The sequence below is a fragment of the Psittacula echo genome (assembly GCF_963264785.1).
Source record: "Psittacula echo genome assembly, chromosome: 5".
In the NCBI taxonomy this organism is placed as follows: domain Eukaryota; kingdom Metazoa; phylum Chordata; class Aves; order Psittaciformes; family Psittacidae; genus Psittacula; species Psittacula echo.
Window position 1 is genome coordinate 18,290,283 of NC_137739.1, and position 13,217 is coordinate 18,303,499.

The following is a 13,217-nucleotide window of genomic DNA, read 5'->3' on the forward strand; positions in this document are numbered from 1 at the left end:
GGTCCGTGCGTGGTAACACGCTCCTCGGGACACTCTCCAGGCTCTTTCCTTCCAGTCCTGGGCAGCGCGCGGGAGCCCCCCTCATGGCCAGGGGCTGCTCCTGCGTGGACAATAAGGGCAAGCTGACCTCAGGCAGGGTCCGGACCCTGCGGGTGCGACAAAGCCGGTGCTGTCACCCCTGTGCCGCGGGGCGCTGGGCAGAGCGGGGTGTCTAAGCAGGGAGCTCCGGGTGGAGCTGAGCCTCTGCCCTCAGCCCGCGTCATAGGGCTCCCTGCTCTAAGGAGATGGGCTCCTGGCGTTGCCTCTTGCGCTGCCTCTCCCGCTTGGCACGCCAGCACACATAGGCTGCCACCAGCAGACCCATCCCGAAGATCAAGGTGGCCACCGAGACCACCTTAGCAATGTCCATCTGCGGGCCATTGATGGTGAAGGTGATGCACGTTGCCGCCACGCCAATGACCACGGAGACGATGCCAAAGGGGAAGATGCAGCGGTACCAGGATTTCTCAGTTCCGCCCGTGGCTAGGGCCAGCTTGTTGAGCGTGGCGGTGGAGTCAGTGGCAGTGGGCAGCGGCAGCCCTGGCTTTCCTCCCTGCAGACAAGTGAGTGAGTTGGACTTGCAGCCCATCATGTTGGCGAGAAACCCCAGGAAAGACCAGTGCAAACTGCGGGTAGGTTGGATGCCAGTCGCTGTCCCACCACGAGCTGCTGCTGTGCTGGTAGCGGGGGAGAAGATGTTGGATCCTACATGATCGGCTTTATCCAGATCGGGCTGCCTCGATGCAGCAGGGCTGGGATCTCACTGTTACCGCTGCTTTTGCTGCTGCTCTCACTCCCAGCTTTGGTTCCCGGCCCCTTTGCTGCCAGACAGAGCGAGGAGTGGAGCGAGGATTGGTGGTGGCAGCAGTGATCTCATGTGGTGGGTGGGTGCGTGGACCGGCTCGGCTCCAATGCCTGTTAACTGTTTCGGGCCTGCAGTCCTACTGGGATCGCTCTCGGAATGTGGTTTTGCAGTCTGCGTGTTTCCACCAGCCCGGCCCCCGACCAGGCAGCGCTGGGACAGAGAAACAGGCCTGGCTGCCCATCACCTCCAGCCCACACCGCTCCAAGCACCACTGCAGGCTGCCCGATAGGCAGTGAACCCCCAAAGTAACAAGCTGCAGGACCTCCAGCCACTCCACAGAGCCCCTTCGCCTCCTTCCAAGGTGCTCTTCCTCCCTGTGTCACCCTCTGCCAGCTCTGTCCCCTGGCACAGGGCTTGGGGGACCCTCACTGGTATTGCTGGTTGGACTGGAGAAGACTCAAATTCTGCACACGGGTCGTAGGACACCGCTGGGGTGGCACTGGAGGGGATGTAGGGTGACCAGGAAGGGGACCTGCAAGGAAAGAGGCTGCAGCTGAGGTGAAGGAAGATTTGGGATTATCACTGTCCAGGCAAGGGCAGGAGGTAGAAAGACAGCTACCACCTCCATTGCTTCTCCCGCACTGAGTTTTAATTGGTTTTCCTGAAGCACAGAGGAAAGGAATGAGTTATTGCAGCAAACATAAGGCACCTGGAGTCCTTCCCAGGTCAGAACTTCCCCCAAGCTGATGGGGCCCAGCTGCATTTCTGCATCAACCAAGGGGAAGCCAAAAATCAGGGAGAAAAATCCACTCTGTAGCAGAAGCTGTGTGGGGAGGTGAGGAGAAGGGGAAGCAAAGGAGCTGACAGGTCTGACCTAGAGAAGGGGAGGTTTGGGCATCAGTCCAGACATGGGATATGTTATCCTCCCTTTTTTTTTATGGGTACTGATCTTGCCTACACCATCCTCAAGGAAATCATCCCACTCTGGGAAGCAGGGCAGGGTGGGGTGGGTGGGAATAAAGCTGGTTTGAATCAGCCTTCACCCTAAACCAGGCTTGGTCTGGAAGGCTGCATGAGACCTGTTAGCATGGTAAGGGAGGTGGTGGGGTATGCAGCAACTCTGGGGTTTCTCCTTGGCTCTAGCTTCTTAAATAGCATCCAAAATAGCACAAGAGGAGGTCAATGAGGCATCAGATGAATTCCCAACCTGTGCCACGCCAGGGACCTCAGCACAGGGGTTGTGGCCACGCAAACACAGAGCACCAGGGAAATAACTCCAAGTAAGTCAGTGCGGCACACGGTGCCCTGCAAAGTGGGTTTTGTTTATTCTCCTGGTGGCTCATTAGAGGGGAAGAAGGGCAGCACAACTTCTCCAGTCAATGTGTTTCATAAGGCTAATAGCTCCCAAGCTAAGCTCTTCCTTAAGTTACATGAACCTTTGTCAAACTTGAAGCTGTTCAGGTTTAAATCTGTGCTGTTTACCCTAACCTTGAAGAAAACTTCAGCTAAAATAAGTTTAGCTGCTGCTGAGAGCAGGGTTTGAAAGAAAATACTCCAGTGACAAGCCTGGCAATAGACTGGTCACCTTTCAAACTGCCTCTCGAAGAACCAGTGATGTGATGATGCCTCCAAATAGAGCTGTAGCCCCCCAGGATATGCTCTAGCTGGTCCTACCCCCACCCCCCCACATCCCCATGCCTCCAGCCTCTACTCATCACTTTGGAAGGACTGAAGGCTGGACTTGATGATCTTAAAGGTCCTTCCAACCTAGCTGATTCTGATCCTATGACTCAGGGCTTTGCCAGGTTGGATGGGGCTTGGAGCAACCTGGTCTAGTGGAAGGTGTCCCTGCCCGTGTCAGGGGGGTGAACTGGATGAGCTCTAAGGTCCCTTCAACCCAAACCATTCTGTAATTCATTCTATGATTCCATCAAAACGTGACAGCATCAGTGGATTGAGCTGTACAATGGTTTTTAAGTGGTGCTGAAAAGCAGTAAGTGGCCTTGAAATAGCAGGAGGTGACAAAAGCAAGCTCCAATTGGTCAGAAAACCATGACCATTTATTATGTCTCAAGTTGGGATCCTTGATGAGTTTGAATATTTGACTTGACAACACGGATGTGATCCCACTGTAGAAACTCTGTATTTCCTGCACTGGTACAAACCATGGCACCCCCTAGCAGCTGCTGAAAATGATACAGGAGTAAAACATATATATGTACACATACATGTGCATGCATACATGCATCTATCAAACTCCTCCACATATACACTGAGTGTTTTCAAAGCAGCAGCAGGCAGCACTGCCCACATGTCTGGCCAAGGACCCTCTAAAACTCAAGAGATGGTTTAAAAGACATTTATTAAACAAGACACAGGGGATAGGGGAAGTGCAATCCCTGAGGCATGCTGGCTCTGCCCCTGGTTTGAAAGGAACAGCCAAGAGCCTCAGCAGGATCAGGACAGCCCCACACAGGGCTCAGACTGGGACTGGGTCACCTCCAGGACATTTCTCACTCTCAAGTGTAGAAAGCAGCCAGATGAAAGTGCCCTTCTCCAGGCAAAGAGGACAAATCCAGGCCAATCCTTCTCTGACTTTGCAGTGGTTTCTGTAAAACTCAGACTCCAAGAGAGAGGGGACAAGGGCCCAGGTTGGGCTGCGTGGTGCAAGCATCGAGACTACTGATATAGGGGGCTTGATATAAGAAAGGCTAGTGCCTGGAAAATATAAAGTACTTTTTAGCTTAAGTTGTAGAAAGAAAACTATGTTATAAGTCTGTGGAATTTAGGGGCCCCACTAAACATGAGTTAATTGTTTCACACTAGCCTTCTAAAGTATAACATTTCACACCATCCTTCTACTTATCAGTTAGTTCAAAGACAGAGCCTCCCAAACATCTGCTAGCTTGGGATACTCCTTGCCTGCCCATCCTGCAATAAATTTTGCAGGAAGTCACCCTGTTCTAAATCTTTGCTAGTTAACAGAAGAATTACAGATATGGCTGGTTTCAGCTAATTGTGTGACTACTGGGGCGTCCAACTGTGTCAAAGGTGAAAAGTTTAAGAGGAGGAAGAGTCGTTTACTTCATCTTGAAGACCCCTACTCACAAGAGGAAGACTCATTTACTTCATCCTGAGACCCTCGCCCATGACCACGGGGGGGCACTGCGCATGCGCAAAGGACCTTTTAGCTCATTATAATACGAAGCGGGGGTAGGTCATGAATATGTATAGGCATGTAACTTTAGAGGATAAATGTAGAGGGAAGACGACACTGAGGTGTGCATACTTTGGAGGAGCTATCCCCATGCACCTCAGCGCTGAATAAAAGCATACCTACTTTACAACTTTAACAACTTGTGGAGTCAATCCGCGTATCACTTCCTCCCTTGGTGGGGCTGCGGAGCTCCCTCATGCTGGGTGCTCAGCTCCTTCCCTCCACACTCCTAACATAAGGGTGTAATTTTCACAGCAGAAATAGAGGCTTGCCTGTGTTCTCCTCCCTCTTCCTGCAGGAGAAGTGAAAAGCGCAGCTGGGGCTGGATGAGTCACATTGAAGAGCAGAGATGGGTGACACCCCTCCACACACACCCACCAGGACAGGGCCCACCTGTGATGGATGGGGCAGTGGGAGCAATCCCTGCTGCGGGAATGCTGCCCCAGGCCAGGTGATGGGGAGAAACAATCAGGGCTGCTGCAAAGGAAAACCTCACAACAGAAACTTCTCTTTAAGAGGAACAGAAAAAGATCAGAAAGGGTGAATAGCTTTGGTGAGCAATGGAAAGCTTGTGCTTTGAGCAAAAATCCATATGATCTTTAAAGTCCCTCCCAACCCAATCCATTCTATGATTCTACGAAACAGAGTTGAAGTGAGGAAGAATGAAGCCAGGATCCCTCAAAAACAGGTTACTCAAATTTTCAAGTAAGAAAGCCCAGACTCAAATATGATGCTGACCATCACCATTGCAGCCCAGGAGGAGAAATGTGCAGGAGGCAGTCCACATCCCCCAGCACCAGTGGTGGGGCAGGGGGTAGGAGCTTTGGGGTCTGTATTATGTGGGTAACCAGAGACACTGATATCAGCTTGTCAAAAGTAGATGGTACAGAGCTAAAATAATTTGCAGGCCACACAAAAATGCTGAAATAAAGAGATACCCACACCACACTTGCTCTGTTTACGGCTTCACCATGCAAAGCCCATCACCTCCGCACAGGGCAGCTGCTCTGAATGGTCCTGGGGCACTCAGGATGGCCTACACCTCCATCCCAGAGCTAACATGATGGTGTAGGAAAAAGGTTTTGTAGAAAGGAGAACGGGTTTGTAGATGACGGAATTACGCCTTATTTTCACCAGAAACTTGAAGATAAAGGAGTTGGAAACAAGGACAGAAATCATTGTATTTTCAGGTAAACAGCACTGCTGGGAAAAGATGATCAGAGAGAATCTCTGTTAATCTCTGTTTACATCTATTCCTGCACTAGGCAAAGAAGTAACACTCACACGTGCCCACCTTGTTGCGAATTTTCAGGGCACACAGCTCATATCCTGGGGTCTGGGTTGTAAGAATCCACAAAGTGGCAGCCCTGATGTCCATGAAAAGTGTGCTCTGAGCAAGCAATCTTTGCTCATCTAGAAACTGAACTCCAACAGAGCACATGCAGCAACTTATCGCACACAGCTGTAAAAAACCCCTCAAATCCACTAGTTTGTAAGAACTAAGACATCGCCCCAAGCATTTTTTCCTCTTTGACTTATGAGGAAATTAATAATTCTGCCTTTATTTGGCTGGTAGGCTGCAGTTCCTGCAACAGCCACACATACAAGATTTCTGGGGAGATCTTAGAGCAGCTGCCAGGGCCTAAAGAGGCTACAAGAAAGCTGGAGAGAGGCTTTGGACAAGGGCCTGTAGGGACAGGACAAGGGGGAATGGCTTTAACCTGACAGAGGGGAGACTGAGATGAGCTCTTAGGCAGAAGTTCTTCCCTGTGAGGGTGCTGAGGCGCTGGCACAGGGTGCCCAGAGAAGCTGTGGCTGCCCCATCCCTGGCAGTGTTCAAGGCCAGGTTGGACGGGGCTTGGAGCAACCTGGTCTAGTGGAAGGTGTCCCTGCCCCTGGCAAGGAGTTGGAACAGGATGAGCTTTAAGGTTCCTTCCCTCCATTCTGTGATTCTATGATTAATCATAGAATAGATTAAGATGAGGACAAGAAACACTGAACAACTATTTATTGCACAGTGATCGTGCCCTGAGGAGTTGCAGGGAAACAGGAGCTGGTGAATATGGCATCAATCACCACGTGGCCTATGGGCACTGATGGTCCAAATCACAGCTGGACCCTGGGATTGTGGCTTTTCCTAAGCCTGACCCTGACTTTAACTGTTTTAACGCAACCATTACATCCAGCCACTGAATGTACCCATTCTGCACATTTCAAATGCTATCTAGAGATGGAGGGTGGCTCTGAAGTGCTGAAAGGCTTCAGATTCAGAGGGATGGAAAATGCCATGGGAGAGGAGATGGTGATGTCTGGATTTACTGGAGGCAGTGGCTGTGAGGGGGAAGCTGCACATGGTGCACTCTTGGAGACATCCCACATGGTGGCTCAGTGCTTTCCATCCCACTGTGGCTGTGGAAGCAGCACTGGCAAAGGCAGCGTTAAGTTTTGAGCAGCTCCATTAATTTTAAGACAAAAGAACAGGGAAGAAACACCTCATGCAGCAGGAAAGCTACATCCATGGAGTGCAGGCAGCCTCTCATAGTCCATTTTGAGTTGCTGTGTGCCATGTAAAACTGGAAAATAGCAGCAAAATCAATCAGGAGGCAGAGCTGTGGATTGCAATGACCTCAGAAGTATTTTCCAGGTCTATGATTCAGCAAAAGGCAAGCAAATAAACAAATAAAGCAGGGAAATAAATTTGCAACAGCCAGCAGGAAGTGTAGGTCTGAAAATAGCAGCTAAGTGTCACCTTGATCTACTCCAACAAAGCCTTCTGCAGTCGTGAGGAGTTGCTAGGTGACATGGCCCTACTATTCTGGGTGCATGGTGAGCCCCACTGGAGCATTTCCCAGCACCAGGCTGCCAAAAGAACTTCCGAGACAGGGACAGTGTTTGAAATCAGAGACTGCTGTGTTTCACAAGAAGGAAGCTTTCCTGTGGGTGCAAATATAGATGGGAACAGATGGAAAAGAATTATTGCATCATCTGCCTGGTGATACCGACGTTCTTCCCAGCACTGTGCGATGCTGGTACAGACAGAGCATGCATGGACGTCACTTTGCACCTTCTGCTGCTCCTCTCCCATCACCATCAGCTGCCTAGCCCACGTTAGATACTCAACACAAACAACACCAAGAACCAGGTAGGATGCAGAAACAGGAAAAAGCTAACTAGCAGAAAAGTGGATCCACAGCAACTTTGTTAACATCCTTCCTCTTCCACTCAAAAGGATGCTGGGGATCCTCATGCGCAGCCAGCCTTGGCAAGCGCTCTGCAGGGAGCTGGGCAAGGACAAGCAGAGCTCAGTCTGACTCACAGGGCATGCACACTCATTTTAAGGCTTACAGATAATAGACCTAGTACATTAGAATAAGCTATTTTACTGTAATTAGTGCTTAAAAAAAACCCCAAAATAACCCACAAAACAATGCCACTTGCATTGTCCTAAGCGAAACTGCTTGACTCTCTGTAAATGGGGACCATGCACTTATGCTGCACAGGAAGGAGACATCAGACCATGTTTGATTCAAAGATTAATAGTTTGTTCTTTCAAACAACTCCGTTTCTTAGGGTTTGCTTTTGCAAGAACAACATAATCATTGCTGACACCTTTGTCACTCTCAACAAGAAGACTCCAGAAGAGCACAGTAGTGGGTCCAGACAAACACCATTTAATACCAGACAAAACCAGGTAGTTCTGATTGGTAACAGTTGCAAAGATTTTGCCAAACACCCCTTATATCCTAATGGCATGAAAAGGGAGTCTTCCAGGCTCACAGGAGCACATGGTTACATTTAAATGTATATGCCTAAACTTGTTAAAAACATCAAAAATATTATGTCTGCTTCCTCCTTGCACTCAGCAATTTGAATTCTGTGCCATTATGCAGCTGGCACAACCCTAATGAAAGCACTGGAGACTATTTATGGTTTCATTCAGTTTTAAAGGTAGTTTTTTTGTGTTTGGGGTCGGGTTTGGTTTGTTTTAATTATTATACTTGTGCTCTCTCCTTCTGTGCATTCACGTGCCTGGTTTGGTACTGAACAATTCTTCCTGAGGGCAGTGAGATGTGCAGATGCCCATCACCACGCATGACAGCACTGAGCTGCCCAACAATTGCAAAAGCAAGATTTACTGCTACTATGTCCTGTAAGAGACTTCATCCCAAAAGGGAAAAGTGCTCTATATTCTGAAATTTAGAACTTGAAGCAGCAAAAAAAACCCCACAAACAAAAAACCCAAACAAACAACCAAAAACCAAACCTAAATCCCCAAAGGGGCGAGATCCTCAGATCTCTCATTTCTCAAAAGTCCAAAGCTAAGAGGCTGTGCCAGCTGCATCAGCAGATGAGGTATAATAGTTTTGGAGGGAAAAGTGCAACATAATTTACACCACAACTTCATCTGCAGCACATAAAGCAACCCTCCAGTTGCTTTATGACCAGACCCTTCAGGTCTGACCACCCGGAATGTGTACATTAAGTGTCTCTTGGTTTCTTCTTAAACTGGAGATAAACGAGACTAATAAATTGTCTCCCCCTATAAAACACAAGGGCTGAAAAAAGCCTAACCAGCATTAGCACCACTTGGAGTTTGTGTTCTCAGCAACCAGGAGGGGAAGTTTCAGACCGGCTTTTCTTCAGGGTCAGTCTCCTCCACTGACTCAGAGCTTGCTTCTGTTTGCTTTTTCCTCTCTGAACTCCAGATCCACTAATTATCTTTCTTGTTCTGTCTAAAAATAAGTCAAACATCTCTGCCTGCCTAAATAACCCACTGCTGTTATTTCTTGCCTTCTGAAATTACAGTTCAAAACCTGCTTTTCAGTTTTCCCCTCCCATTACCAGCTCTTTCTACCCTGGCACATGTGGCACACAGGTTCCTGCCCTCTTCTTTGTAGCTGGGCTCAGATTAACTACCAGGCAATAGATTTTCCTTGATTACAATGTAAAAGCCCTTCTTCCTTCACAAATTAAAACCAAGGTGATAGATTGTTTCTTCTGGATGGTGGTTTTGATGTTACAAAGGTAGTATTTGATCTGCATGGTGGATAATAGACATTTTAATACCTATTTAATGAATTGTTTTCATGTTGGGCTGAGTCATGATTAGGGTTTTTGTTTGTGAGAGGTTTTTTTAATGGAACTGAAGGAGGACTAAGAACTTCTACTGAATCCAGATGTCTGCTGTGCTAGTCCTAGTGTAGATGCTTAAGAAAAATAAGAAGGCCTTGCTGCAGAGTATAGATGTGGCAAAGCCAAGCTAATGAGCATGTGAAATAATAGCAAACTCCATTTTACAGACCAGAAGTGAAGAGCCCCTGTTGTCAGATCCATCCCCTGCTACAGCCTCTTAGTGACCCCAACCTGGTCATGGGACTCAGGACTGGAAATGCTCAGCTGTGAACTGGCTCTCTGCCTGCAAAAAATCCACATGGTCCCTTCTCCTGGCCTTCGCAACGTTATTAAAGCATCTCCAGCTCACTGCTGACTGAGAATTGGACACCTTGAGACAGTCTGGAGGTGCAGGACCCATACTGCATTATCCACATTCAGCATCTTCAGTGTGGTTTGAGCTCACATGTAATCCAACATCATCACTTCCAGATTTAGCAGCAAAGTTTCCCAGCAGAGCTTCAGCTGGAAATCAATCAAACTCAAATTCAATCCTGTAACTTGGGGACAGACTGAGCTAGGTAAAAAAACCCCACAACCAATTAAAGGACTTGTGGAGGACATAATTCCCCCAATACTTTTCTGTCTCAGCATTTTAAAGCGCCATTGCTCTTTCTCAAAGCCCTGGCCTGGCACAGCAGCACACACAGCCCAGCAAGTTGCTGATTCAGGTGCTAATGCTTCAGACTTGAACTCCATATAGTGTTTTAATGAAGTAACCTCTCTAGAGCTCACAGAAAGCTCATTTGGAGAATAACACTAATAGCAAATTTGTCATCTACAGAGAGAGCTGGGAATTCTCCCCCAGTTCAACACTTACCATCTTACACTGCTTGTGGATGAAGTTCCCCCTTATCCTTCATTCAGCTTCAGGCTCAGGTGACTCAGGAGTTCTTCCTGCCCTTGCCCCAGGGTAGGACCCTGTGCTCATGCTGTAGATGCAATCATTTCAGCAGGCTGTCACGCTCCATCACCACTCACATGCTGCTAGAGACCCCTCAAAAAGGCTGGAAGAGGCAGGACATTCTGCCGTTTCATGAGCTTTGCCTTCTTTCTTAAGAAGACTCAAATTATTTCTGATTTAGATGGAGAGTATCCCTAGCCACACTGTTTAGTCTCTACACGCTGTGTTTCCCAAGGAGGGACCTGTAGCAAGCACTTGGTGGTATATCTGATAACATGGGCAGGATAAACCCCTCCAAGGTTTCAACACAATGAGTCACAGAATCCCAGACTGGCTAGGGTTGAAAGGACCTTACAGCTCATCCGGTTCCAAACCCCTGCCACAGGCAGGGTCCACCTTCCGCTAGACCAGGTTGCTTCAAGCCCCATCCAATCTGGCCTTGAATACTGCGAGGGATGGAACATCCAGAACTAACCGAAGATGAGCAGTGCACAAGAGGGTTTGTTGATTTCAGTGTGCACTAACAGCAGCACTGCCTCTGACTTCCCACTGGTCAAACATATTTGCTGAAACAAAAACAGTGAGTGGAAAAGTTGCAGGAGGGGGAAGAAGAAGGAAGCTGGTGGAAAAGACAAACCATGCAAGTTGGAAATGCTTAAAGTCACAGACTCTGGAAAGAAAAGAGGAAACTTGTCCCCTTGAAGGGATCCCACTTCAGATCCTACAGTAGTGAAAAAAAACCCAAAAGCCTTTTAAGAGTCTATTGCAGGAATAAGAGTTGCTAATTCGACCCTCACCCTGCTTCATCTCAGCTCATGCCTACACAACACTGGTGTCATCTATCACTTTCCAAAAATACTGCTCATTTCCTGTAGTTCTGTAATACTATTCCCTGGCATCACAAATACTACCTTTTGTCTGTTTTTTTCCCTCATCTCAATTTGATGTACCAGTATAATTTCTCTCTATAACAATGGCACATTTCATAATGAAAAGACCCCCCCAACCTCTGAGGTTGCTACTAAATCTTTATCTCTGCTGTAGCACAAGACTCATTTGAAGAAGTGAGTCATTCACATGACTTAAAGTCTTACACATTCATGAAAGTTACAGAATGCCTCTTACACTGTGTGGGAAGAGCAATAAAAGCCCACTGCACCTAGAGGCACACAACAACCCAGGTACCTGTCAGTCACCACGTGCTCTGCACCCCTCCTGTGGTGCCAGTTTGCCTCTTGAGCTTGTAACAACCCCTGCAAGGCCATTTTTGCAGGCTTGGGCTCTTCTTCATGGTCCTTTCCCACCTATGCAGTCCTTGCTGTGGCACTGGAATTCCTGCCAAATGACACTGGCCTGCTCTGCACATAGAAGCAGATGCTCCATGACTCATGCAGGGCTTTCAGACACAAGTTATGGATTACAGCGTGGCAATTAACAATACCAAATATCATCTCTAACATTCAATCATGCAGATATTAATACCCATGGCATATGCACACGGTAATTCAGGAGGCAGCACCTACTCCTTCCTATGAGCAGCCTTTAATCAGTACCTTGCAATCCTTCAGTCCTGAGGCCCCTGTAGACCATACAGATATAAATCACACAAGACTCCTCTGCAGGGAAGGAAGAAGGTAACAAACTCCTGCCTTGATTGCAGACTCCATGGGAAATTAAATACTGTTTACAAAGAACTGAATGTAATATGATCAAAAAACTAAAGTGAGAGACACTGATTCTCATCTGTCATATGAAGGGTTTTTTGTGAAATCCAAGTGTCAGAAGGGGCCAGACACTCAGAAGAGACAGACAACTCACTCTGGCCTTGAACAAAACCGAAGGAAAAATAATCCCTGTCAGCACTGCAAAGATCTAAATACCCCTAGGCAAACAGCCCATGTCCAGCAAAGAGATATGTTGCAAGTCACTGCAATAAGCAGCAGTACACAGCGGCCTACTCCCAAAATCACTTCAAAGTGCTCACAGGCAGAACTTGACTCTAAAGCTCTGCCTCAATTGTCACATAGAAATGCCAAGGGATTTGGGGATTACCTTCAAAACCTAGGGTGCAGGAAGAACCAAAGCTGGAATTTTTCCCTTAGTGACAAGGTCGGAAGTGCCACCGGATCCGAGTTTTCCATGGGCAGAACACTGCGTAGTCCCTCAGGAGGCAGCTCCTGGCTCTGTTCAGCAGGAACAGAAAGGGCTGGGTGCCATCTACTGGGCTGCTTCACCAGCCTGATTTAGAACGGATCACAGAATCACACAACGGGTTGTGTTGGAAGGGACCTTAAAGCTCATTCAGTTCCAACCCCCTGCCACAGGCAGGGACACCTTCCACTAGACCAGGTTGCTCCAAGCCCCGTCCAACCCGGCCTTGAACACTGCCAGGGATGGGGCAGCCACAGCTTCTCTGGGCAACCTGTGCCAGTGCCTCAGCACCCTCACAGGGAAGAACTTCTGCCCAAGAGCTCATCTCAATCTCCCCTCTGTCAGGGTAAAGCCATTTCCCCTTGTCCTGTCCTTACAGGCCCTTGTCCAAAGCCCCTCTCCAGGTTTCTTAGAGGAGCTTCCAGTGCCTAAAGGGGCTACAAGGTCTCCCCTTAAGGAGCCTTCTCTTCTGCAGGCTGAACAAGCCCAGCTCTCTCAGCCTGGCTTCAGAGCAGAGCTGCTCCAGCCCTCGCAGCATCTCCATGGCCTCCTCTAGACTCTGAAATAGTGACCACTATAATGCTGGTTATATGCCAGCTGGTGATCAGAGTAATAGGGAAGCAGCAGCACAGGTTCTCTGGATTTTTAGATGCAGGAAGGCTGCGCCCCACCAGACTGGCTATCTGATCCATATAAATCATGTTTTATTGCCTGCTACACTGTCTGCATATAGAGGCCTGGTGTCCTGACTGAGGCAGCCACGAATCTACAGCTAGAAACAGAGACAGACCTTGGAAGAAAAGTCACAACGAATGTCTCAATTTCTGAAGGGGCTTCACAAAACCTCAGAGGTAGCAGGTCATAAAAGTGATATAAAAGGAAAAAACAACCAACCAAACAAAAACCAAACCCAACAAACCCCCAAAAGA

The 13,217-nt window shown here is 48.2% G+C and overlaps 1 protein-coding gene across 1 annotated transcript; it reads right to left on the reverse strand.

Annotated features, from left to right (window-relative positions):
* Positions 1 to 259: 259 nt before the first annotated feature.
* On the reverse strand, positions 260 to 631 carry LOC308221997 (transmembrane protein 100-like; the record flags this gene model as incomplete). Its single annotated transcript, XM_080619477.1, has 1 exon — positions 260 to 631. The coding sequence occupies one exon, from the start codon at positions 629 to 631 to the stop codon at positions 260 to 262; it is 372 nt and encodes a 123-aa protein (XP_080475603.1).
* Positions 632 to 13,217: the final 12,586 nt, after the last annotated feature.